The 27164-nt window shown below is 36.2% G+C and overlaps 3 protein-coding genes, 1 long non-coding RNA gene and 1 other non-coding gene across 8 annotated transcripts; 2 read left to right on the forward strand and 3 right to left on the reverse strand.

The window, feature by feature from the left end:
- The first annotated feature begins 1260 nt into the window (after nt 1–1260).
- Nucleotides 1261–20906, forward strand: mlt (tubulin folding cofactor E like protein mlt). 2 transcript variants are annotated; one of them, XM_069051595.1, is made up of 7 exons: nt 1261–1413; nt 1468–1546; nt 19116–19374; nt 19425–20093; nt 20149–20333; nt 20383–20614; nt 20667–20906. In XM_069051595.1, the coding sequence occupies exons 3-7, from the start codon at nt 19123–19125 to the stop codon at nt 20769–20771; spliced, it is 1443 nt and encodes a 480-aa protein (XP_068907696.1). In that variant the 5' UTR covers nt 1261–1413; nt 1468–1546; nt 19116–19122; the 3' UTR covers nt 20772–20906. The 2 variants fall into 2 exon arrangements, with proteins under 2 accessions (XP_068907696.1, XP_068907695.1); XM_069051594.1 differs by lacking the exons at nt 1261–1413; nt 1468–1546 and adding an exon at nt 15542–15746.
- Nucleotides 4601–5324, forward strand: LOC138133123 (uncharacterized). The gene is made up of 2 exons (XM_069050927.1): nt 4601–5147; nt 5215–5324. Exons 1-2 carry the CDS (start codon nt 4601–4603, stop codon nt 5322–5324), a joined length of 657 nt encoding a protein of 218 aa, XP_068907028.1.
- Nucleotides 8906–8984, reverse strand: TRNAT-UGU (transfer RNA threonine (anticodon UGU)). The gene is given in 2 exon segments: nt 8906–8939; nt 8947–8984. It is a non-coding gene; the product is annotated as a tRNA-Thr (tRNA).
- LOC138133450 (uncharacterized) lies at nt 14132–14983 on the reverse strand. Its single transcript, XR_011160374.1, has 2 exons — nt 14451–14983; nt 14132–14394 (listed from the first exon to the last, which is right to left on the reverse strand). It is a non-coding gene; the product is annotated as an uncharacterized lncRNA (long non-coding RNA).
- A 1071-nt stretch (nt 20907–21977) lies between the features above and the next one.
- Nucleotides 21978–25309, reverse strand: Grp170 (Grp170 co-chaperone). 3 transcript variants are annotated; one of them, XM_069051582.1, is made up of 2 exons: nt 25173–25309; nt 21978–25005 (listed from the first exon to the last, which is right to left on the reverse strand). In XM_069051582.1, exon 2 carries the CDS (start codon nt 24995–24997, stop codon nt 22244–22246), a length of 2754 nt encoding a protein of 917 aa, XP_068907683.1. In that variant the 5' UTR covers nt 24998–25005; nt 25173–25309; the 3' UTR covers nt 21978–22243. The 3 variants fall into 3 exon arrangements, with proteins under 3 accessions (XP_068907683.1, XP_068907682.1, XP_068907684.1); XM_069051581.1 differs by having other exon boundaries at nt 25164–25309; XM_069051583.1 differs by having other exon boundaries at nt 21978–25001; nt 25160–25295.
- Nucleotides 25310–27164: the final 1855 nt, after the last annotated feature.

Genomic DNA, 27164 nt, shown 5'->3' on the forward strand with positions numbered 1-27164 from the left:
GAACAGATACGGTATAGTAACACAACGGCTTCGTTACAAAAGTACATACATAAATAAATGATATAAAAATACAATAAAGTCAGTTCCACTTGGATCCACTGGTGACGCAAAAAAAACTTAAACCACTTAAAAAAGTCTTATATTTCACAAAATAAATTTTGAAGAAAGTGGCGGGAATATTTTTTAAATTTGTGCCGCAACCAGTAATACAGCTGTGAGTAAAAGCTCTCGACGTTTGGTTATTGATTATATTATTTAATATTTTTCTGTGCTCCGTTTTTATGTATTGTTTATTAATAACACTAGACATATAGTTTAGTGAAGATTTTCCAGTTTCTAAAGCTGAAATACAGTTTTCTAGTTTTTCTTTTAAATTAACAGTGTAAAGTTAGACACAAGAGCGTCAATCAATAATAAAATTAGAGGACAATCAAGCACAGCTTTGACGTTTGCAGTAATTCCAATGAAAATTATGCCTTAGCTATAAATTCCAATTGCAACAAATAATTATGCACATTCAAAAGAGTCGTAATATGATGATTGTTATCAAATTTCTTTGACACGTTCAAAGAGGACCTAAGTGTAATTTAAATTGAGTCAATTAAATGAATTACAACAAGAACGAAGAAAAATAATTTCTTTGATCTGTTGTGTGTTTTTGTACAGTCGTCGATAAATTGGAAACATTTTGCTAGGTGATATACGTAATTACTAATTAGTAGTAATTAGTTCTGTTCAATTAATACCTTTTAATATACATACATTAATAATTTTACAGTCACTTCATGATTTACATTACATTTTTCTACTCATTGACAGTGAAATATAATTAAAATATAATATTGAATACGAAACATCAAAGAATTATAATAACCATTACGCCAGAGTTAAATAATTGCGATTGATTTTTGAAATTAATTAATCACTGATACAGTGAACTTCACTATTGTGTTTTTAGAATTAGACGAATATCCTACGTTTATTTTCTACAAAAAATTTAACAACCAAGTAAATAGAGAAAGGATTTTTTGTTGTCGTAAAAAACATTCTTCTCCATGAGCTTTTAACATATTCAGTAATTAACAGCCTAAGAGTTTGAAGGGTTGAGCAAATTTTATTTTTTTCTTGTTGATCGTTATTGTTGTTGTAGTACAGTTCAAAAACAACACATTTTCAATTCATGACTAAAATTTAAAATAAACACAACTTACTGCATTGTATTTTCTGTAATAATCATCTAATAAACTAAAATAAAGATGGCTACCTTCAAAGTCTTGACTGATGTGTATGCGTTAAAATTTTTCACAGAATCGTTCAAAATTATTGTAAATCGTAAATTAAATATGCCGGAAATATAGTAGTTCGCTGTATTAATTAAAAGAAAGTTCTAAAATCTTCATTATTATTATGCTGGTAATTGCCATTAAAAAGCAAACTTTATTTATTATACAAGTATTTATTTTGCAGATGAGTGAAACATAGTGTGTGCAAGCAAACCATGAAGAAAAACTTCTGGCATAAAATCATGCAGAATCGGGAATTTTAAGTGAGTCTAATTTTGATAAATTTTCAATTAGACGGTCAATTTATTTCTCCATTTACTTTGCAAGCACAACGTAGACTCGTATATTGAGACGTTTTAGGGTCAATTGGCGTCCTCGTTGTGCGATGAGTTTAAAATTAGTGAAGTTCTGCCATTTCGAAACGATCTCCTCACGCAAAATTTCATACGTTCGGGTTTAAAATAAAATAGGTCCCTTCTGTGACCTAAAGTCAGCTCGACCTATTTCCGCTAATGTATATTAGTAAAATGTCTGAGTAATAGTGTTTGTCACGGTTCGTGAATTTGAAAGCGATACACTTGTTTCCATCAACAAATTTTTATAGAGACATCCTGATGGAATATTACGAAACGGGGAATTACTTCAATTTACTTTTAATACTGTTAATTAATGTTAATCACTGTTAAGTAGAAAGTGCTGATTCAATGGACGACTTCGTTAAATCCAGGTAGCTATTCAGTTACCTATTTATGTACCGTTTTAGAAGATTTCATTAAGTGAAGCACCACAAAAAATTTTGGTAGTAAATAAAATTGCGACCTAAGTGCATGTTTTAATTAGTAGAGGAATTCATTATACATTCAGAACAGTTTTAGTAAACCAGTAGTTAAATATGTGTCATGTTCGAGCGCAGATTTTTCAATTTGTGTTCTTTGCCGAAGATTTGATTAAATTTTGATGAAAATGGGTCGAGTTTGTGGGCCCAAAAAATCTGCACCAACCTTCAAAAATGGCTGATTTTTATGAAAAATCCACACTAGAACATAACACATACCTAACTATGTACTTAGACCGCCACAAATAATTGGACGGCATTTGAAACATAAACTCTGTGAGAATCTAGACAAATAATGAATTGCGGTAGCTCGGATTCCTATAATTTTACTTTGGCGTAAAGATGGCCGTCTGCTACTCGGTAATTGGCTATGGTCTTCCAGAATTGCTACAAATTAAAGGTCTCGATATTTTCTCGCAGTAAATTGTCCCAAAACTAGCCAATAAAACTGGTGTTCCGTTTCTAATTTAAGGAGAGCGAACAAGATTAGTTAAAATCAAAATAGCTGCTCCTCATATCACAATGCTTTCTTAAATTTAACTAACACCAAATAAGTGTATTTGTTTCAGCAACGTTTTCGCAATCAGTATTTGTTTTAAATATTTTTTTGAAAACGTACAACTCTTAGTTTTGAAACTACAAGGCTTCAGAAGCTGCACTTTTGATCTCGTTTATTTTGATTATTGGAAAGGATTTTGACGACTTTGTTTTACTAAAGAAATAATAATTTTGAAGAATATAATCCAGTTTACAATGATTTACTCTGATGTCTGCAAACTGCAATATTTTCAGTTTTCATTAAAGCGCCATGGAAAGGAAAGAACTTGTCAAAAACAGATGACAAAAACAATAATGTATTATTCATTCTTTATTCAACACTAATTCCAACAGATAATTAAATGCAAATGATATGGTAACAATGACCTACGAAAATTAATAAAATAAACGAAATGCGAATTTTGCGTTAAAACTTGCTACAAGAGGTCAAAATTGGATTTTGCACAACTTTTTCTAATAACTTTTTTGATTCCTCCAACGCAAAGAAAAATATCGTAAATTGGTCCTATTCGCAAGATTGGGTTCACAACTTACGAATGAATTGAAAATTACTCAAAAGATTCAAATAATGAAAGTATGAGACTGTCTGTCGTAAATGCGACACACTGTAGCTAAAACGTGTTAACGTGTATAATATGTACCGAGTGACTATAAATGATTGAAAGAAAATAGTGGATTGGCAACACTGATGCAGTTGGTAGTGCAAGTCTTGTCGTGCATTATCTGTCAGTCATTTCTATTTAGGTTAGGTTAAGTCACGAAATACATTGTCGATTTAGATTTTTTTGACGTTTGTTTCAATTTTAAAAATTACGTGTGTCATGCCAACGATGTCGCCAACTAAAGATTTCAAATGTGTTACCAACATAACAAAATAATTTTCAATCATTTATAGTCACTCGGTATAAGTAGTAAGTACAGTCGCGAGCAATAAATTTTGGTCGTCAAGGTCATTCTTTGACGCAATCGAAAATGCTCCATTGTAAAACAGTCGTAAATATCATAACCTATCATCATGTATGACATTAATTGTCATTTTTTTTTTCTAAATTTTTTGACACTTTGTTGACGTGGGCATAATCAGACAGGGAATTTTTTTAAATTTGTGACAATCTAACCAAATTTTGAAATGACATTGACGACCAAAATTTATTGCTCGCGACAGTATATTTAGGGTGTCTCAAAATTCGCGAATTCCGAATTCATAGCATTGTGTAGGGGATCACTCCAGTAGTCCAAATATGGAAATTAAAAAAAAATTGGGACTCCCCCCACAAAGATACATTGGTCTGAATGTGCACTCTTTGAAGTGCGTTTTCTTCAAATGCAGGCTGAAAAGTGCAGTGTTTATTGTTATTTATGGTGTAGATGTAGATGATTGTGGAAAATAATAACGTCAACCAATTTTTTGAAAAATAGCTTTCTTTGGAGTAAAAAAGTCTTAAGTTTTTGTAATTTTTTTAAAAAATGGAACGGCAACGTAGCTATAATAGTATTTTGTGACTGTGGATATGAAGGCTGCTATGTATTGAACAAAATTAAAGTGCTTATATCTTCTTCAGGAAGAGCGAATTTTTTTTTCCTAAGTATTCTTCGAGCTCCTCTGGGTCCTTAATAAATTTCATATTTAGTTCCAGTAGGTATAAAAAAAATATGTATGTACCCTAAAACAAACTACTTGACTTCCATGAAGTTGAAACCTTTTTATCATGTCATAGTATTGTAGTATTGTAGATAATGTAAATAGTGGGGAGTCAATAAAAAGACAGTAATGACTGGGCACTGGTAGTGATTGCACACGCTCCCGATCCCCTATCCCAAGACATAACATGGCGCAGTCGGTAAAAAGACAAATTCAACGAGAAAGTCAAGTTTGAAAAGTGAAAAGTGAATTCCTAAAGTGGAAAAAAGAAAAAACAGCAAAATGCAGAACAGTGCAAAACCACCTTCAGAGTTAAAGTTAGACGGAGATAACGCAGCGGAATGGAGCTTTTTTGTGCAAAAGTTAAACATTTATCTGCAAGCGACGAAGGCGGAAAAGGAAACTGAGGAGTACAAGGGGGCGGTTTTACTTAACTGCGTTGGAGACAAGGCTCTGAAAATTTACAATACCTTCAAGTTCGAAAGTGTGAAAGAAAAGACGAGTTTCGCAAGCATTCAAGCGAAATTCACAGCGTATTTTGCTCCTACAATCAATGTGACCTACGAGAGATACATATTTTTCTCAAGGGACATGAGAGAAGAAGAATCCGTGGATGAATACGTAACGCAGCTGAAGCAGCTAAGTGAAAATTGCGAATTTGGGACATTGAGCGAGTCTCTGATAAAGGACAGATTGGTGTTGGGTATCAGAGATAAGAACGTGAAGGACAGGCTTTTGCGAACAAAAAATTTAGACTTGGTGAAGGCTGTTGAAATCTGCAAGGCGGCAGAGATAACGAACAAGCAAATGGAAATTTTGTGCACCACAAGTGGAAGAAGGACAGACGAATTCCAATCAGTTATGGGAGTGAGAAAAACTGAAGATGGACAAAAAAGGGTACAACGTCAAGGGACTGCAAGTGGCCGAGACAGAGATGGGAAAAGAGAAGAAGCGAGCAGCAGACAGAGAGGAGCGCATTTCAAAAATCATCAACAAACGCAGATAAGTTCCAATAACTTTAATGCCGACAATAAACAATCATTTGATGCTAACAATATGTACAATTGTAATAGGTGCGGTTCACTACATAAGCAACGTGAGTGCAAAGCTTATGGTAAAAAATGCAAAAATTGTGGTGGATACAATCATTTTGCTAAATTTTGTAAGAATCGGAGAATTAGCAATATTGATCGCGATGAAGGGTTATTTGTAGATTTGGTACAAAATAACGCCAACAATGAAAACAATTGGATGGTTGTTTTAAAAATTTTCAACAAAGATGTCAAATTTAGAGTTGATAGTGGAGCTGACGTAAATGTTATTCCATTTTCTGTTTATAAAAAATACTTTGGCAATGTAAAAATCATAAAAGACAATACCAGATTAATGGAATATACAGGAAGTCGTATTAAGATCTTGGGATACATCACAGTTCCGGCTCTTTATAAAAATAATAGTTGTAGTATAAAAATGTTTGTATCAAAGAGTAATGGAAGATCTGTTCTAGGTAGAGAAACAATAGACAAACTAAAAATTGCAAAGATGGTACAGGGTGTGACAAGAGAAGATTCCAAGGATTATTTCGAGAAATACCCAGACGTCTTTAGTGGTATCGGATGCTTGCCAGGTCAATATAGCATTAAGATCGATCCTTCAGTAAAACCATGTGTGCACGCGGCAAGACGCTTTCCTCAAGGAATTCTGGTAAAACTAAAGGATAAGTTAGATAGTTTAGAAGCGCAAGATATAATTGCTAAAGAGTTAGGGCCAACCGATTGGGTAAATTCTCTCGTTATTGTGGATAAGCCAAATGGGGACTTTAGAATTTGCATAGATCCAACGGATCTAAATAAAGCCATCAAGCGCGAATATTTTTCAATTCCTACGTATGTCGATATAATGAGTAAAGTAAGGGACGCAAAAGTTTTTTCAGTTTTAGACACAAACAACGGATTTTGGAATATAGAGCTAGACGAAAGTAGTTCAAAATTATGTACTTTTAATACGCCTTTTGGACGATATAGATTTAAAAGGCTTCCCTTTGGACTAAAATGTTCGTCAGAAATTTTTCAAAGGAAAATTGTGCAATGTTTTGAGGGAATTGACGGTGTTGAGATTTATGTAGATGATATTTTAGTTTGGGGCACAAGTCAAAAAGACCATGATGAAAGATTGAACTTAGTATTAGAAAGGGCTCGAAAATATAATATAAAGTTTAATGTAAATAAATGTAAATTTTCTGTTAATGAAGTTAGGTACATAGGACATAAAATTACCGATCAAGGGATAAAGCCGGATGACAGTAAAATCGAGGTAATAAAAAATTATCCAGTACCAACCAACGTTAAGGAATTGCAATCGTTTTTGGGAATCATAAATTATTTACATAAATTCATTCCGAACGTGGCAGAACTATCAAAGCCTCTTAGGGAATTGTTGAAGAAAGAGGTAGTTTTTCGTTGGGATTTTGAGCAGCAAAAGGCTTTCGAGCAATTAAAATACATATTAACAGCAGCGCCAGTTTTAAGATTTTATGATCCATCGAAAGCTTTAACTTTGACAGTAGATGCATCTAAGGATGGCTTAGGCGCAGCATTGTTACAGGAAGGTGCTCCAGTAGCTTACGCGTCAAGGTCATTGAGTAACACTCAAAAGTGCTATGCTCAAATTGAGAAGGAAATGCTTGCAATAGTATACGGGGCGAAAAAGTTTCACCAGTATATTTATGGGAAAAAGGTCGTGGTCGAAACCGATCATAAGCCGTTAACACATATTTTCAAGAAGTCGTTGATCGATTGTCCAATGCGAATGCAACGTATGCTTTTAGATTTACAAATTTATGACTTAGATGTTAGGTATAAACCGGGAAAGGAAATGTACATATCAGACGCTCTTAGTAGAATTAAAATGCCGAACGACGAAACAAAAATTTTTACTAATGAGTATGAGGCTCAGGTAAATTATTTAAGAAAACATTTTCCTATTTCACCAGCAAAAAATGAACAATTTCGTATTGAAACTCGGAAAGATGAGGGTTTACAAATAGTATCGAGGTACATTAAAGAAGGGTGGCCTAATTCTAAAGCAAAGTGTAGGTTAGAGTCACAAGCGTATTTTGGTGTGAGATCAGAAATGGTAATTATCGATAATTTAGTCTATAGAGGAAATTGTTTGGTTGTACCAGAAACTTTAAGGAAAGAAATGTTAGATCTTATTCATTTGAGTCATTTAGGAGTTACCAAGTGTATTTTAAAGGCTAGACAAGTACTCTATTGGCCGGGCATGAGCCGTGATATTGAAAATAGAGTAATGTCATGCGAGGTATGTCGAAAATATTCCCGAAATAATTTTAAGGAACCACTCAAACCACACGAGGTGCCAGAGTATCCTTGGCAAAAGATCGGATGTGACTTGTTTGAATATAACGGAAATAAATTCCTAATCACTATTGATTATTTTTCTAAATACGTAGAGGTGTTTAAAGTCAATAATATAACGGCAGAGACAGTGATTCGTGTTTTAAAAAATATTTTTGGGAGATTGGGAATTCCACAAACTTTAGTATCTGATAATGGTACGCAATATGCAGGATTTTTGTTCGAAGAGTTTGCTAAAAAGTGGAATTTTCAACATGTCACATCTAGTCCTCAATATCCGAAATCAAACGGAATGATCGAAAGGGCCATTCAAACTGTTAAGAATATTATTAAAAAATGTATAGAGTCAAAAACAGAATTAGAGCTAGCTTTGTTAGATTACAGAAACACCCCTGTAGATTACTGTATTTTGTCGCCGTGCGAACTATTTTTTAATAGAAAGTTAAGAACGCTGATACCTATCCAAAGTAAGTTATTACTTCCAAAGAATATTGATTTTAAAAAACAACGTCAAATGTTAGTACGGAGGCAAAGTAAACAAAAGATGTATTATGACAAGTCTGTTAAGTTTTTAAAACCTTTAAAGGCAAGTGATAAAGTGTACATCAGGAAAGACGATATTTGGGTAATCGGACATGTAGTTAGAAAATTTAATGATAGATCCTATTTAGTTAAGGAGGATGGTAGTGATGTAATCTTAAGAAGGAAAAGATATTTTCTTAAACCTTATTTTATAAACAATTCTGGATATATTTCTGATTCTGAAAGTGAAGATGAAGCACATGAGGAATCACATGTAATAGAATTAAGCAGTGATAATTTTAGTGCGAGTGATAAGGAAGACAACGAAGTAAGCGAGACTGAGCAAGATAAAATTGCTTCCTCATCACACACACGAAGAACAATTTATATCTCTAAGTTTGGACGAAAGGTTAGACGTCCAGAAAAATTGTAATTTTTTTTAAAAGGGGAAGATGTCATAGTATTGTAGTATTGTAGATAATGTAAATAGTGGGGAGTCAATAAAAAGACAGTAATGACTGGGCACTGGTAGTGATTGCACACGCTCCCGATCCCCTATCCCAAGACATAACAATCACCGATAAGATATCTGTGAAATATAAATTGTCTTGTATGAATGTTTCTTTGACAAGTTCAGTAAATTTTTTGGGTGTTTAAAAAACTAGAAATGGAATATTGTGGAAAAAATGGGCCCGTGTAGGGATCGAACCTACGACCTCCGTCCTTGTTACACAGTGCGGCGCTCTAACCAACTGAGCCAACGAGCCAATCACAACAAAGTTGTTATACAGTGGTATTCTTCTGTATCCATCTTTATTAACATTACTTCCAATCCATTGGAGATAAAAAATTTATTCTTAAACTAATACTACCCGTCCACTCCCTAATATAAATTTTACAAAATAGAGTGGTGTAAGTTGTGTTTTAGGGACAAATCTGTCAAATATCAAAAACGTCAGAGATCGTGTGAAAATGAAATCGGAAGAATTTTTGTATAAAATGAGACAACACCGCATTAAAACTTACTGTCACGAGCAATAAATTTTGGTCGTCAACATCATTTCAAAATTTGGTTAGATTGTCACAAATTTAAAAAATTTCCCTGGCTGATTATACCGAGTGACTATAAATGATTGAAGGAAAATAGTGGATTGGCAACACTGATGCAGTTGGTAGTGCAAGTCTTCTCGTGCATCATCTGTCAATCATTCCTATTTAGGTTAGGTTAAGTCACGAAGTACATTGTCGATTTAGATTTTTTTGACGTTTGTTTCAATTTTAAAAATTGCGTGTGTCATGCCAACGATGTTGCCAACTAAAGATTTCAAATGTGTTACCAACATAACAAAATAATTTTCAATCATTTATAGTCACTCGGTATTATAGGTATGATAATAGGTTATGATATTTACTACTGTTTGCGTCAAAGAATGACATTGACGACCAAAATTTTATTGCTCGCGACTGTACCTAATTGTAATTATCAGGTGCAATTCCACAAATAAAAAAAAATCAACCAAATTTTATTGTTCATGATGACATTGATAACTTAGTTACAAGCAGGACTATCTACATACGCTTGGAATCTCTCCAACTAACCACTACGCACATTTTCAAACGGTTTTATTTGAGGCGGGACTCAAATCAATAATAAAAAATAATAGGATAGCTGCAGACAGAATTTTTGTAAGAGGTCACCTCGAAATGTAACCGTTTCTAGAGGTATCCACAGTATAAGAATGCAGTACCTCATCCCACACGGATCCTGTTACCATGCAAGAAAAATCTTTAACAGTTTAGTTTCCAGTGAATGAAGCGGGAATCTTAGCAAGGATTGCCTCCTGTTGACTGAAGATAAATGGCTCAACTAAAATTTCTGATGATGTTTCTTTTTCGCCAATAACGAGACAAAGTGGAAGTTTACACATCAACGGATGAAAAGCATCCCGGGATAATAGATAGCAATAAGATTATGAATCACGTTACTGAAAATTGTTTTTATGATTGAAATAAAAAAGAATTAATTTAAAAATTGCTTTCAAAAAAATTAAATTTGCTTTTGCTAAAAAATGTAGAAACAAAGACAACACAGAAAATTGAACAGTTTCCTTTAACGTAGAAATGCAACAAGTTGCGTTACCTTGAAAAATTACGAATGTGTACGTCAAAACGTGAGAGCTCCCCTGGCATTCTCCATAAATATGACGCATTTTGTACGCCGCCAACAATAAGGGAAAAAGTTCAAGCGGTCACTTTCCGCATTTGGAAAGACGGGTTCTTGTTAACCACAAGGCCGGACACCATTTGAATTTTTTGCAGACGATCTCATATTTGGAGAATTACGGCAATATTGAAAAACTGGTACAGTAAAGCAAAGGGAAAACCGAAAGCTACATTAACATTTCACTTCGATTTGGCAATTTGTAAAAGCCAGCGGGTGCCGGTGTGGGACACCTCTCATGTAATAATTTTAATTTTGCGCTTTCCGAACGCATCTACGATTTATTCAATTTACAATTGCAATCGTATTACCACCACCACCCACTGGTGTGTAGCAAAGACATTGAACTCTTCTTTTTCACCCCGCCTGTCCATTTTCCATATTACACCCGTGGGTTTGTCTGTATTAAGCAAAACCAAAATCAATAACGTCTGTCTCCATAAGTTGTACGATATGTTGCAACATTTTTGGGATCTTCTCTTGGCAAATGTCGTTGCGTAATGTCGGTCGGGATTTTGTTGTATCCACGATTGTCTCGGAAAAATTCCAACTTGTTTACAGTAGGCTGCGTTTATTATTGTAAATTAAAATAGACGAAGGATTAGTAAATCTCAATTGAAATTTGCACCGTGGGAGTACTGAAGCGAATCATTCTTCAGACTTGGGGGGCTCAAACTGCGCATTAATTTCTTGCGAATTGCCTCGGCCAGACACGTGAACGTTTCCACAAACATTATGTGGCAAAGACAATGAACGCGATTCCTCCGACAATAATTTTGGGAGGTCGCAAGGTCAATGTTATTTTGCGGATTTGTCGTATGATTTGTCGCTCTTCCATCTGACTGACATACGCAGGTCAGTGGTTTTTTTGTCCACATCCGCGTATATGTGTCACTTATACATTATTAAAATAATTGAACGTGTACAAGGTTAACACGATTTATGTGTCTGTTAACATTGAGGAAAATATTTGAAACACGAGGAGTTAATTATAATAATTTTATGAACATCACTGTTACCACGTGTACGTACTTCACTGCGCATTACTTTTTTTAACAACAGTATTTACGCTCTTCCTAATTTTTGCCAGAAGAACAGAAGTTTTCGGAGCAATATCTATTTTAAAAAAATTGCGAAAGAATTCGAGTATAAAGTTGAGAAATTAAAACGGATGTAAAAACAATGTTACAATATTGGTTCTTGAACTACATGCTTAATCAGTGCGTTATAAAGGACATCCTTTTCAGTATTGTGCAAGAAAACAAGTACTGTTAAATTTAAAATGTCAAAAAGTTTTTTGTTCGTTTAAAATATGTCTGTTACTTATCATGTGCACTGCATGCAGGAACTGACCTTTAAACAAATCAAGACAATTTCACAATAGACACTTCAAATGATTTTGCAACCTACTGCATGTATGTAGTTTGTTGTAAAAATTTTACTTTTCTCTTTTTCCAGTTGCAAAGTAAAATACGGTGAGGTAAAAAGAAAAGAATATTTTTTGTTTGTATGGTAAAAATGATTATTATTTTTTAATTAAACAATTTTATTTTAATGTTATCTGTTAAATATTTTAAAATAATAATAATAATAATGATGAAAAAGAAACCAAAAAATTGTTAATTCTATAATAGTAGATTATGCACCGAGGGAGTGAAGTGTAGGAGGTGCATATACTATTTATTGCACGACCTGTATACATATAGGTAATGAGCAACTTGACTCCCTGATTGTATGGAATAAAGTGGCTCTTTTTTTCCCTTGGGCAAAAAAATATAGCCAACTCAAGATTTGTTTAAAAAAATCAGATATAATAGGTACACAATTAATTGAACTTTGTATGTTATTTATCCGCTAAATGGTATAAAATATTAAAAAAGTATGACGCATGACGGGAATTTTTCATTTGAATATTTTTATTGCATGAACTAATAAGATGTAGGAGGTTCTGACTTATCATTATTAGACGTGTGTCTACACAGGACGAAGAAATTGCAAGACTCATTTAATCATGTGTATTTTTAAATACACAATTTGACCAACAGAAAAATTATCGAAAAAATTAATTTAAATTATAATAACTCTTGATCCTTGATGATTCTTGCTTCAACCATTCTAGTATGAGATATCCTTTAATTTGTTGCGGGAAGTTTTTCCCATTGGACTGCATCAGTGTTCAACAAAACAATAAGACACTCTTCTGCAAAATGTCTGAAGCAAAATTAAAAGTGAAGTGGACTTCCACACTTTGCTTTGTAGGTACACTAGATCTACTTGAGTGTCTGTAATAATTACGTTAATATGATTGTTTCTTAACTGTCGCCTTATTTTACTGTGTTCATTGAATTTGTCAGGGTAGAATTTAGAAAATGGTTACATTTTCATATTTATTGTTATCTCGGATCTACTTTAGATAACGCGTAAGCAGATGGACCGCGAAAAGAGCAAATTCTGGAATTGGTTTCAGGACGCCATATTATTATCAAAAGCTAATGATCCACGGAGTAATACACTTGGAAAGCAGGTCACCCTTAATTTTACTTAGAAAAACTTTGATAGAATGACAAGGATTACATTATTATCTAGCTATCACAATCGTCTGATTTTTTTTAAAGTATTCTTTATCTGCTTTTATATTATTTTCTTCATAACGTGTGTTCAAAAAATTTGTAGTCAAGTAGCCCGGTGTTTGCTTTTGTTTCCGTTAACGTAGGGCGTAGCTTCATCAGCTGTCAAATATTTTAAGAGGAAGTGTAGAACGAAAGAGTGGAAGTGGACGACTGTCAATACGAATTTCAGAAACTATTGAAAGAGTTGGGGAAATAATATAAAATGAATTGAACAGTTCAACTTGTCATTTATCAGGTATAATAAAAACGAGGAAAGGACTATTAAGACGACCTCCGTTTGGAAAAGAGGGAAAGAACGGGCTGGTTGAGCACAAATTTATTTATTCTTTACATTTGCGTTTAAATTTATTTCAAAATGGACGAAATCTTCATCCAAACTGTTTATTTTAGTATTTATAGTGCAATTTTGTTGGATTGGGGGACATAAAGATATTTTTAGTTGGCACTACAGACCAACAATTTGACTTTGCACTCAAAACATTTGTGGCAACAACTACGAAGGAGCTCAAATGTTACTGTTCCTAGTTGTAATTACCAAGAACTAAGTACCTAACTTCACAATATGTAGTTAATTACCTTTGCAACGTACGAGTGTGCAAAGGTGTGACTAATTTTGTTAGGGACAATGGAAACAATCACATTGGAGTATACAAAAATGTTGTCAAAATATAAATAAAAATGACAGCAATAAAAGACTGACAATGATTATTCTTATCATCTATCGTTTAAAAGTGCTAGTCAAACATAATTATCTTATCTAAATATCATAGATTTGGAATAATTTCTTGTTGTAGCTTTTCGTGTTCCATAACACTGAGCGAATTTTTTAACACTTGAGTTTGTAATTACATTATACAGGTTTGCGGTTACAATACGCTATGCAAACGATACTTATGCATTCTGATTGACATCGAGATTACAAACCCTGCTGTTTCCTTCCGGTAACAAAACAATGTACATATTCTTTAGGTATATTATAATTATATTTACTCACAACACTAGTAGTGAGTAATTCATTAACAACAACTCAACAACAACCATCAAGAAATAAAATACAGAAGAATTAGTGAGTAGCTTTTTATTTCCAGTTACAGCATTACCTGTCGCTTAAAATACATCAACAGGAACATCTGTAAAAGCAAATTAAATTTCATTTCGTTGAACAGATGGTAAAGGCACGTTTCAAAACTCTTAGAGAGATACCATTGGATAATGAAAATAAAAACACATATTCTACGCAGTGATAATCACGTGATCCTGTATCAGTAGCGGTTCGTGACTTTCGAAACGGACAAAGAAGATTCAGCCCCCCAACGTGAGGGAGGGCTACGAGGAGTGAGAATTGTTTTAAATTCACTTTAAAAATTTGCATCATCTCATACCACAGGTATAGGGTTTTGTAGAGTTATGTTGAGCTGAAGCAGAATAATGTTGAGGTTCCATCCGACCTGCCTCACTTGTGCTGTTTTCTATACGACGTAGCCGTAGTCGCAGTGTCTGAAGCGCGTAACATAGATGTAGATGCAAGATATCAGAAATTCAATAAAAGAATAACATTTGGGTCTAAATAAAAATAAAACTTGCGCCAAAAATATTTCAAAATAATAATTTATAGTAAAAACAAAACACCTAGAAATTATAGATGAAGCATATTCAGATCTATTTCTATTACTCGTAAATAGAACATATTGGCAGATTACGTACGTTTTGTCACTGTTTTCTTACTAATAGAGAAGATAAATGTTCTTAAAAGATTAACATCAAAGACTGACGTTTTGACAGTAGATTCAAAATATTTGTTGCAACAGCAATAAACGAGTTAAGTGTTATTACTTTCAAATGTACTTAATTACTAACGAAGCACACAATAGTTAATTAACGTGCAGTGTATGCAAAGATGTGAATAAATCTATTTCGAATATGTAATGCAATAACACGTTGAGCATTTTATAAAATGCGTCTCCAAATATTAACAAGATTAACAAGATAAACAAAGATTGCAAATTAAATTAAACATAATCTTATCTAGGACAAGTGTAACATTAGTCAGAAAATTACGAATTATTTCGCGATTCAGGTTTCTTTGTCCCGTACCACTAAAAATATTGTTAGTCTTGTCACTTGAATTTGCAGCTGATGGAAACTCTTAGTTTGTACATTGTTAATTCCTGTAGTCAACAAAACTGCATAACCTTTGGGTATAGGTACTGCGAGAGAAAGATATGCGTTGATTGCGTTGTGTCATTTGGTTGACATTCACACTCTAGATCCGTTGAACTTTTATGTAAAATAAAGCGTAAATCTAGTGTGTAGAGGTATGATTGTTTGGAGATTGATTTGCATGAATCCATGATTGTAGCCATTACCTATCAGTGGCGTAATGTTATTGGTAAAACAATTGCTATGGGCGAGTGGGAGAGAAAATCGAGTTAGCACCAGATCAGCTGGCGGAATCACCTAGCCAGCTGATCGCAATAACAAAACACAGTCAGCGCGTAGCTGTGACGTGATCTAGTCGGCTCCGCGCTGTATTTCCCGTCGAGCTTTATTTTTTTTCCGAAAGAAAAGTGTATCGTCGCCCCCGTGGGGGTACGCCGACCGACGCTAGTGCCAATTTTGGGGATTAACCAGGAGTGATGCCAATTTTTCCATCGGGATTTATCCAGCAACAATAAAAGGTATCGCAGATATCGACGTCTGGGTCCTTTGTTTTGCAGGTGGATCCTGTTCGGCCGTCGACGAGCGTGTTCGTGGGGCGCTCGGTTTGTTATGTAAACACAATCGGATAGCCTTGAGGTGTGCGAAGATTTTTTATTTTGGGTTACCAGCCAGATCGTCTTATCTCGGCTCGATCACCGTGTAGATGAGGTCTTTGTAGTTTATTTATTATTTTCGAGCGTAACCGTCAAAGTTCAGACTTTCCTTTTCGCCGATCGAACCAAAACGAGTGTAAGAGACGTGGTAAAACTTCATGGCTCATTTCGGATTTGAACAAGAAGTAGTTTCTATTTCGTTATGTTCGTTGCAAAAACCAGGAAGTTATTGTGTGGCGCAGTAATTACCAGTGGCGTATCAACGACGGAGTCGCATGGTCGACTGTGCCACCACAACGCATCCCCCAGATACTATTTTTCCAAAATTCGAATAAACCGTATCGAGTGTAAATTAGATAACCCCAATGGCCTGACAATATTTCTTTTCAAAAATTTGCAGTAGCGCCGTCACCCATCAGCATATGCGTAGCGCTGTCATTAGTACGATTTAATATGCAATGACGTATTGGACTGATAAGAATGTAAAAATCATTAATTATGTTGTCGATAATAAAAAACGACCTTCACATATATTTGATAACTTGGTTCGTGGCGAGTGGGAGATCTGTGGCCCATTTACAAAACGTGCTATTTATTTTTGGACTCTGAATCGACTGTTTACGACAGTTGTGCTGGTTAAGAAAATGCGAGAGTGTTGCCAATTTTCATTTTCTTTTTTAGAACCACGTGTTGTCGCTTATTTAATTGAAAGTTATTTAAGGACTATTTGCCACCCAGGACAGCACCCGAGCGTTGATTTTTTTTTATCAAGTTGTAGTATTTATTCTTTACACCTCTTTAACGTAATAATGTAGAATGTAATAGTGAGCCAACGCGTTATTTAAATTTTAAAACGTTACTCTCTCTTCGTTGAAATTTTCTCCTTTTGTTTTAACCCAACACTCATTCTCTTCTTTATCCAAATCTTTGTCAAGTGCCAGCTTATGAGAACCCAAAACTAGAAAATAATGAAATAACCCTCATTACGCTGTTTGCTCGAATATTTTAGCTAATTAGAAACATATTAAGTTTTTTACAACGTATAAACCACAGATGTTTCACACTGGAATTGTTGATTACATAATTATGTATATAAAACATGATGTATAGTTTATTTCTTTGAAGAGAACGTACAGTGATGTGACATTGACCGTAGATATAAAAGTTTAATATTTGGTCTTGTTTTGATGACGATTTGTGGAAAATTCTTCACTTTAAAATAAACAATGAACTATAACAATTTTAGTCACGTTATGAACATCTATAAGTTATAGCCCATCAAACTTCCAATATTTTTTTAGAAGTGAATGAACACAGAATGTTTAAACTGAAATAATTACTCCACGTATGAAAAGGCAAGAAAATTTATATAAAGAGAAATCTACGTATGTAGTTTTATTTGAACTTTTCTGTTTAAATAAAATTTAACTCTCGTTTTCTATAAAACAAAAGAAAATATTCTTAGTACTTACCTTATTTTTTATGATCGTTTTATTTCGAAGAAATTTTAGGTAAGAGTTTTAGAAGAAGAAGAAAATCTTTGTGTTTTATCTCTTTCTGTATCTTTAAGAACAAAATAATTTATTTGATAATTATTTTAAACATTTTTAGGACTTGATTCTTCAATTTTTTACACATTATTTGGTCAGTTTTACTTGGAAGAAAAAAAAGATATTGTCATGTAAATAATTAACATAAAAAATCTCTTCATATTTCTGTTGTCTCATTATTTGGTAATACATACCTACACATTGATTTAGCAACGAAGAAATTGAGTCGCAAATAAACCGAATTCAACTCGTAATTGGCAAATGACAAAATTCAAAGCAACAATGCTACATCCTCGAATTAAAAGCATTGTCGAAAAACTACTGATACGAATCGCTCTGCTTAACAACGGTTGGAACATTAGATGTCAAATTATTTTCGAAAGCCAAAGATATTTTACAGTTGGATCTCCCGCGATGATTGATACTGATATTATTAGCATAAAAATTCATACCGCCGCCTACGTTGCAAGAAGAACAGTTATTCAAAAGGTTCAAAGAGTCTATTCGCATAAGACTAATAAAAATGTTTCTATTTCGGCAAAAGGAAAATCCATAATGTGTAAACTGAACACGCAAATTCCTCAATTAGGATTTGAAAGAGTCGTGAGTGAGGTAAAATAGAGCAAACTAGATGTAAAAACAACGTTGCGAAATTTACCACTTGATAATAAACCTACTCGTTCACCCACCCATCCACCGTCATTTTAATCTATGGTTTTTGACCTGAACACAAAAAAACGACCACTTTCACAAAATTTTACTACGCACAATTTGAGTTTTGTTGTAAACTGCAACTGGTGACTCGAAGAGTTGACACCAATCGGACAACAGTTCCATTATATCAAAAATCTAAAACTTGTACTTGCCCAAGAAAATTCACAAATGTAAAAGCGTTTCGAATATATTTCCATAAATCTAATTTAAAAAAAAAACCAGTGGAATTTGTTTTCGTTTCAATTTACTCAATACCAAAATTTGCATTTAAACAGTTTATTCATATTTTGCCGTTATGTCGTAATTCAAATTGTGGACTGCTCACAGTGCAGCACACAAAAAAGGAATGCTTTGTTTTATTGCGTAATTTTCTTAATTATAAAACATGTTGTTACTAGTGTGGTAATTATCCAGAATACTAATTAGAGAATTTGCCAATTTGAAAGGCAGCAGTTTCATTCATCGAAATGCATATGTGTACAGGTATTATTCGCGCCATCACCAACGTCATTTATAAGAAATGAAAACGTAAATTAAACAGTTTCATTGCTGTAAATAATGAATCCAAGGGTTAGTACTCAATTAATGAAGAGCAAAAAAATACTGTTTTATTGATTGGGCATGGATAGAAGAATATTCAGTTCTTGTACTTACGCATGCTTATTGTTATAGATTATCATAGATTTTGCATTTTATGTTACGTATGCAACCCCCAATACATGAATCACCACATACTGGATGCATTAAAATAATTAAGAAATATTAGTAAATCGATTTAATTTCTATTTGTTTTAGTTTGTCATTTCATAAAACAGAATTGCTTTGTAGTTCTTTACAAAAGGTCTGTGACGCACTTAACTGAGTAAAAAAATAAATAAAGATGAAATTAAATCCGCAGACAATGCAGTTGTGTTTCACCGAGTAATCTTTAGATATGATAACAGTAAACCTAATTACAAATTTGTTGCAGTTCGAAAATGCCTTCCCTGCTCGAAGCACTTGAACAAAAGTACGGAGAGAGTTCCACCGAATCCGAAGGTTCCGAAGATGAAGGAATCTCCGTGGCAATTTTCGTGCCTTGTAAATCTCCACGAACGATCGTTCCTTCGCTGTTAGTCCTCAACGATTGCGACATCGCTACTGCCGGTGAGAAAGAAGCCTTAGTTGCCAAATGTGCTTGCGTGGAAGAGCTCGACCTCGCCAAGAACAAACTGAAAGACTGGCCGGAGGTGAGGAATCTGTTTTTCTCGACTTGACCATTAAAAACCGGCAATTGCAGGTCTTCGGAATCCTCCAACAAATGCCTCGTCTGAAATTTGTCAATTTGAGTTTCAATCAGCTGAACACGCCACTGAAGAACGTGGAAGTCGACAGGAATTTGCAGTGGCAACAGCTCAGGAATCTCGTCCTGAATTCCACGTACATAGACTGGGAGAGCGTCCAGCAAATTCTCGATCACCTCCCCGGCTTGGAGGAGCTCCACTTGAGTATGAACGATTATAACAATGTAAATTTGTGCGACGACAGAAACGCTTGTCGCTGCGAAAAGAACGACAACACACCGGACGAAAGCGAATGTTTTTGTCGGCAAGCCAACTACAAAAACAAACAGAAACACGGCGGGATCCGCAAGCTGCACTTCACCGGCAATCCGGTAGACAAGTGGAAAGAAATCTGCAAACTCGGTTACGCTTTTCCCAGTTTAGAGTCGTTGGTGTTGGCCGACTGTCCCATCGAGTCGTTGGACATAGAAGTCGGTGACGATGTAAAATGCAACCGGAATTACGAACGCTCGGAAAGCGAATGCGAATCAGGAACCGCTAAAGAGTCCCCGCACGACAGTTTCAGAACGCTGAAATTTTTGAATTTAAATTCCACTCGTCTTTCCACTTGGGACGACATCGAGCGTTTGTCCAAATTTCCAGCTCTCCATTGCGTACGGGTCCAAGTAAAAACTAAGTATTTCGGTGCGAAAGAGAATTGTAAATGTCGTTTGTTCCCAGGGATGCCCTCTGTGGGAAAGTAACGAGTACACGGAGCACGAGAGGAGACAGTTGCTGATAGCGCGGTTGCCGAACGTGGAAATTCTCAACGGAGGAGGCGTCATAGGAAGCGACGAAAGAGAAGATGCCGAGAGAGCCTTCATAAGATACTACATGGAGAAGCCCGAAAGCGATCGCCCGGAAAGGTTTACAGCCCCTACCAGACACGCTTCGTAGATAACTGTTCGTTTTTAGATACTTCGAGTTGGTAGCCATACACGGTAAACTGGATCCTCTGGTGAACATCGACCTCAGTCCCGAAAAACGAGTAAAAGTGACGTTCACTTGCGGCTCAAACAGCGAAGTTCGATCGGTCGACGTGTACAGGACGGTGAGCGACTTGAAGACGAAGTTGGAACCTTTTGCCGGATTTTCGGCGACCAAAATGAGATTGTTCTACGCAGATCAAGACTTCAGGGATTTACAAGTAAGTCGCAGTACAGTTTGTTTTGTTGCCGCATTACAAAAGATTGTTTAAGGGTCCTGAAGAAATGAAGTACCCGCACAAACAACTCTACAGTTACAACATTCGGTCAGGAGATGAAATTATTATTGATTCTAAGAAAAAAATTCTTGAAAAATAATGCAATTTTGTTTTAGTAATAGTAGTACGTAGACTAACCGTAACATGTTTTTACCATATTGTTCACTCGAGTGGACATAAACTGTATTAGAAGTCTCATCCGTTTGATATAGACATACAAGTTGTTTCTTTGTAATTCTTTTAATTAATACGACTGTTAGGAAACTGCAGAGGATACTAAACAATATTTATAATATTATAATAATAAGCTATCTGGAAGAATACGGAGGGTACCACACGAAGAACTGTACGATAATGTACGTATTTATTCAAACGCATTTCTTTTCAACAGAAAGAAAAACTAAAAAATGAACACGTAAATTCATTCATTTTTAAGTTCTCTATTTTACATTTTTCTTGCCTCATTAATATGTTCGGACGTTTAAAGAGAAAGTACATATCACGTGGAGTCGAACCTAATCGCTTATCTCGTAAATGGTAGGACCGCCCATGTACTTCTCGATATTAACGTACTCTACCTCTTAATTGTGTAATCACTTAACGCAAACGCGTCATTTACGACAAATGACATTTCAAAGGGCAAAATTTGTATTTTAATTTTAGGCAGCGCGTCATCAAAAACCAAAATTTTCATTTGGTGGTTATTTAGACCCAAAATTACCATTTAGTCTTTTTCTTTTAAATTCGGTGTAAGATGTGCCATTTCGAGACTCTTTTCTCTGTTTTCATTAGTGAGAAGCCTGAAAAACGCCACGACTGCAATTTTAACGCATAAAAGATGCATTTTACTGACTTCAGTTTTGCGTAAGCATATGAAAAATCTTCCAGTGTAAATTTATTAACGTACTAACTTCAGAATAGAAGTCGATGTCTGTTCGTTTAATTTTTAGTTTGAATCAAGACTAGTGTTAGACGCTATTAGTTGAATAATTTGTATTGCAGCTTAGAGCAGCTATAGTGTAGAATGATTTTTACGGTAAGAGTTGTGATAATTTGCTGTAAATTGGAGAAATTTATGGCAAAGTAATTAAAAATAAAACTGCCATGTAGTTTTACGTTGTATAACTTAATTTTTAATAAGAACGGTGTGAGGTTTATCTATTTTTTAATGTAACCAACAAATTGTGATACAACTTACAAAGTCGACACGACTTTAAACACGATATGCTAACAGAATGTTATATCTACAAATATAATTATGTAAGAACATTTGCATCTTTTAACAAAATAATAAATAAAACTGTACTATGGAGTAATAAATATATTTGAAATTTCTACAATAAATTAGACCACCTTGGAATGATTTCTATGAAATACAATCTGAATCTCGTCTCGTAACAAAATTTAAATACAAAAAAGTCAGGTAAGTAGATTTGTATCACAAAATTTCGTATAAATACAGACATAATGAACGGAGAAGTGTATGAACATGAAGAGTGGCTCCACCATCGAACGCTCCGACAAATTAAATAAACATCTACAATTGTCCATAACCTAATCAATTAAATTAAACTAAAGCTCTGTATGAGTTGTTTCACTCTTTTCACTTTTCGTGGGCTGAATCTCTTCATCGCCCTCTTTCAAATCCCCCTCGGTGGAATTCGTAGCTGGATCTGGTGTTTCAACGGTCGCTTCTTCTTCCGACGCTTTAGCATCCTCTTCGTCCGTCTTTTCCGCTTCTTTCTTCTCGACTTCTTCTTTCGGCTTGTCGACCTTCTTCGGCCTCCACAACTTCATTTTATTCAACAAATACTTCACTTCCCTATCTAACGCCCCCATCTTGTCTACGATCGACCTCACAGTCAACTTGATGGGCTCAAACTTCTTCAGCTTGTTCTGCTCGTCGATCATTTTCTCCTTCCACTCGCCGGTCTCTTTTATCAACTTTTCCAGAGACTCGACCTCGACGTCCGTGAACACGTCCTTTTCCGGGTTGGTCGTTTTCGTCAAGTTTTTGGCCGTGGTCAGGAAGTGACTCGAGTGATTTAAGCTGAGGGTCAGGGCGTTCAGAGCTTCGGGACGTTCGTTGTGTTCCCACACTCTGGAGAACAAGTCGTTGGTGAGCGTCCTCAATGTCTCCAATTTCTTCTCGTACGTGTCCGCGTCGGCGTCCGAACCGTCTTCGTACAACCAATCCGAAACTTCCGAACACGACTCCTTTATCTTCTTCACTTCGTCTTCGGTTGCGGCGGCGACGAAATCGTCTTCGAACAGTTTGTTCTGCACGTCTATGACGAAACTCTCCAAATTGTTCAGAGCCGTCGCTCTACGATTAAACTCTTTTTCGGTCTTATCCAGTTTTCCCAGTTTGTCCAACGACTCCTCGAACTGCTTTTTAGTTAACTTACCGATCGTCAAAAACTTCTCTGCGGCCTCTATCGGTTCTTTGAGCGTAATTATTTTCGGTTTGACATCCTTTGGCGGCTCTTTTTGAGTTGCGTTCTTGTTGTCGCTTTCCGTCTCATTTTTCGACTGCTCTTTTACTGGTTTTTCTTCGGGGGTTTCTTCAGGTTTCTGCGTAGCTTCTGGTTCTTCGACGACCGGTTTTTCTTCACCACCAAACAACTTGCTTATTGTACTTCCCAATTTCGAAAAAGTTCCTTCCTCTTCGGATTCGATCACCGTTTTCTCGACCACGAGTTCCACGTTGATCAAATTCAAAATTCCCGATTCGTCCATCGCAAAGTGTGCCTTAATTCCTTTAGTTTCTATATTATCGCCGCTGTTCTTTTTGAAAGCATCCGCGACTCCCGTCAAACTAACTTCGCTCAAATTTAAGCCCCCCACGCTGGCAATTTCATTCCTAGCTAAGTAATCTAAATCTGCATAATTGACTTCGAAACTGAAATCCGTTGTGTACTTGTTGAAAGTGATGATTTTCTTCTGAGGGTAAGGATTCATCAACCCGAAGAGCGTACGCTTGACCTGTCTGACACCTTCTGGAGTCTCCCTCTCGAAAACCACTTGAATTGGATAAAGTACTGCATCTTTGGTCAAAAATTTCTTCACCTGAAAACCTGTACTCAAGTCGGCAGCTTTGTATACAGCTCCCAATGTTGCCGCTTCATCAGTATTCAAATTTTTCGCCAGATCTTGTCCCACAACTTTCTGCAGAATCTCTTGTACTTTACGAACTCTAGTACCGGCTCCTACCAAAACCACTTGTCCTATGATATCCTTGGTCAAGTGCGCCGTCTTCAAAGCTTGCTCCACAGGCTTGCCAACTCTCTCGAACAAATCCTCGATCAAATTCTCCAGATCTTCTCTGGTCACCAGCACTTTGAAGTCCTCTTCGTCCAGCAGACCCTCGACCTGCGCATAGTGTTCGGCGTTGGCCGACAAAATATTCTTCACTCGTCCAGCTTCTTTGAATAATTTTGCCATCGCTCTTGGATTTTTAAAAACGTCGTTTTTGGTCTTCTTCACTTTGTTGAATTTTTCTGCAAGATGTTTCTGCAGTCGCAGCTGAATTTCTAGACCACCCAGTGTCCTGTCGAACCCGACGCCGATAATGGACAGTTGGGGGTGTGTCTCCACGTAACCCCTTTCTTTGGTTTTGACGGTTTGATAGCTGACCAAGGCGGCGGTGGTGGATGTCGCCCCCATGTCGTAAAACATAACGTACTGGGCGGTTTCGTTAAAATCTTTGATTCGGAAAATTCCGTAATTGATCGCGACTGCGGTGTAGTCGTTGATTAATTGCAGAACTTTGAGGTCAGCTAGTTGTGCAGCTTGCAGCAGAGCTTTGCGTTCGACTTGATTGAAATAACCCGGAACTGTAATGACGCATTCTTTTATTCGTTGTCGCGCGCCTTGCTCAGCAAATTCTTTAGCTTTGCCCAACAGTTGCGCGATTAATTCTTCGGGACTGTAATAAACGTCAGTATCATGTTTGAATAGTATGGTGCCTCTTTCTTTGTCCTCGACAATATCATAGTAAGGAAAACGTTCTCGATATAATTTGACTAATGGATGGTCGATGTCTTTCCCTAACAAGTCTAGTAAATACATGTATGCATTTTTTGGGAATCTAATTCCTACAGTTTGAGCATCTTCACCAAATAACCTCATATTGTCACGAAAACTTATCACTGCAGGAGTTTTTCTTTTAGACTCTTTATTTAAAGCAATTTCCATGGGAACTCCTGGAGATACAATTCCTACCTTCATCCATTCTGAACCCAAATCTACCGACATCACTGCCAGACTTTCACAATATGAGAACATCCATATTGTGCAGCAGATTATTCCCCATGCAATCTTCATGTTTCTATCTAGAAAAAGACGTGCGTTAGATGCAAATAAGTTTTGAGCGCCTATCTACAGAATAATTTAAAGTTGTAACAAAGCCGGAAAATGAGGTTAGGAGATAAAACATATGACTGGAAACTTTAATGAATTAAAAAATTGACAATCCCGGTTATTTACTTACTTGTCGTACCTCTTTGTGCACAAATCACATATATTTGTAATGTCTCGGAGAGTTTTTCACCACTTCCAACGTTGATAATTACTTGTTTCTCTTCGTCTCGTCCACGTCAGTTTTTCCATGTGCCAGTTGGTTGCGCACGCGGACAAACTTTACAGACAATCGACAAACAGCTGTTTTGATTAACAACAGCACTCTAGATTACAAGTGTGGCGGTTTCTGATTGGTCGTCGTCGTGCAAATCCCAAAACTTTGAACTGTCAACAAATGTTATTTTTGACTGAGCTGTCTGAGCTTATAATCAATTTGATTTGTTGTAGAGATAGTTCAATAAATAATTAAATCGATTATCTGTTCCAGAAAAAAATATGGAATATTACAGTTTTTCCGTCGAGAAAACCGCGCCATTAATCAACATAAACATACCTGTCGGGGTATGTTTATGTTGAATGTTGATTAATGGCGCGGTGCATCTAGACGGCCTATATAATAGGTACTATTGCGAGCATGGAATTTCGGGCAGCAATTTAAATGTCATTTAAAAAAACCCAAAGTAGTCTAAGCTTTACTGTCATAAATGTCATAATTAATTTTGACTGAACTTCAAAATAAACTGTCACAATTATTATGCACAATTGTAAGACTTGATTTTTGCCCAAGGGCGTCATCCCTCAGTATTTGATAATTAATCGATCAGACTCATCGGTACACATTAAATTAGACAATCTCAGCTACAGTCATACGATAATCTACAGTCGGACTCACCTCCACCTCATTCAGTCATTCAAAAGGTAAAGCACAGGTCCGGCCTCGGGTTTGCTCAATGGGACGGTACAACATGTAAATGATAAACACCTGACACATCTGTCGCGAAGCAAGGTCATACAGTGACTCACCCGGGGGATTCCTCCCCCTAGCCCGATCATGATGAGGGGCTCGAACCACGGGCGTCGTCTTCAGAGCGCTACGTTCCGGGATTGCGTTGGATGTTCTAGTAGTACCTGTAACAGCCCCGTGTGCAGTTTGGGATGCACGGCCCGCCCGCGGTCTCCACAGAAGAAGACCGCCACGGCCAGCGTGTGAGCCTACAACCCACTTCCATACGATACTGTGCTCCCTCAGTACAGGAGAGCCGGGGTTACCTCCCAACCGTTAATCAAGCACGTATGATCTGTTACATTTGGTTGTCACCACTGGCCGTCTCGACAAGACGCGCCCAGTCAACGGCCGAGCCGTGTCATGAGCCAAAGATGCCTCACCCGGACATCCGGTGCTCAGGAATTATACCATGGTATCTGCCAGAGGTTTTAGCGCATTGGTGGTACTGACATCATAGCCCAGGTTGCCCAAACCTGCTATCACCCAGTTACCGACACACCTGGTAACTGTATCACCGGCTAGCACAAGCCTAATTCACTGCACCACTCCCGGGTCACAGACTATTCACCTGCCGTCACTCTCGTACTCGTACCTTGGACAGCCCGTCGGTTCCAGCTGCCAAAGCTACACTGTCCCCGTCTCGCCTGTGGGACCGTAAAAATCACCCCCGAGTCAAGGACCTTTCAGAACATAATTTATGAGCCACATGTTTGGGTGGAAGAGGTAGTTTTTCTGTTGCGTTTTTAAAATTCTCTTACATTCGGCCAACCTGACATAAATCTCGTCCCGAGATTGTGAATTTACCTTAGTATCGTAACATCTACATCTATTACTACTTGCTGATCAGCCTACTACCGGTGCTAACTACACTAGTGCTAACATTGCCATGGGACTCATGCAACCCTTTAGAATTTGTCGCTTAATAACGGTGATCTCATCGTAAAAATTAAAAAAAATAAATAGTCGCAGAAGTTTGAGAAATAATCGAAGATATGTTTTGCTGCAGTTTGTTTTATTGCTCTTGTTAACACCAATCAGAACATGTAAACATTAAACATCAGAAAATAATTGTGTACACCGCTTGACATTGATCCGCACATATCAATTTGTGGTCTTTTGCACCCG

The sequence above is a fragment of the Tenebrio molitor genome, chromosome 6, assembly GCF_963966145.1.
Source record: "Tenebrio molitor chromosome 6, icTenMoli1.1, whole genome shotgun sequence".
Lineage (NCBI taxonomy): Eukaryota > Metazoa > Arthropoda > Insecta > Coleoptera > Tenebrionidae > Tenebrio > Tenebrio molitor.

Bases quoted from the DNA above. Each gene is read 5' to 3' on its own strand.
- Grp170 (XM_069051582.1), bottom strand. From the start codon at position 24,997: ATGAAGATTGCATGGGGAATAATCTGCTGCACAATATGGATGTTCTCA.
- LOC138133123 (XM_069050927.1), top strand. From the start codon at position 4,601: ATGCAGAACAGTGCAAAACCACCTTCAGAGTTAAAGTTAGACGGAGAT. The intron at 5,148-5,214 runs GTGGAAGAAGGA...TGGACAAAAAAG, and splicing joins GGAAATTTTGTGCACCACAA to GGTACAACGTCAAGGGACTG.
- mlt (XM_069051595.1), top strand. From the start codon at position 19,123: ATGCCTTCCCTGCTCGAAGCACTTGAACAAAAGTACGGAGAGAGTTCC. The intron at 20,094-20,148 runs GTAAAAACTAAG...GTTTGTTCCCAG, and splicing joins TCCATTGCGTACGGGTCCAA to GGATGCCCTCTGTGGGAAAG. The intron at 20,615-20,666 runs GTAAGTCGCAGT...AGATTGTTTAAG, and splicing joins AAGACTTCAGGGATTTACAA to GGTCCTGAAGAAATGAAGTA.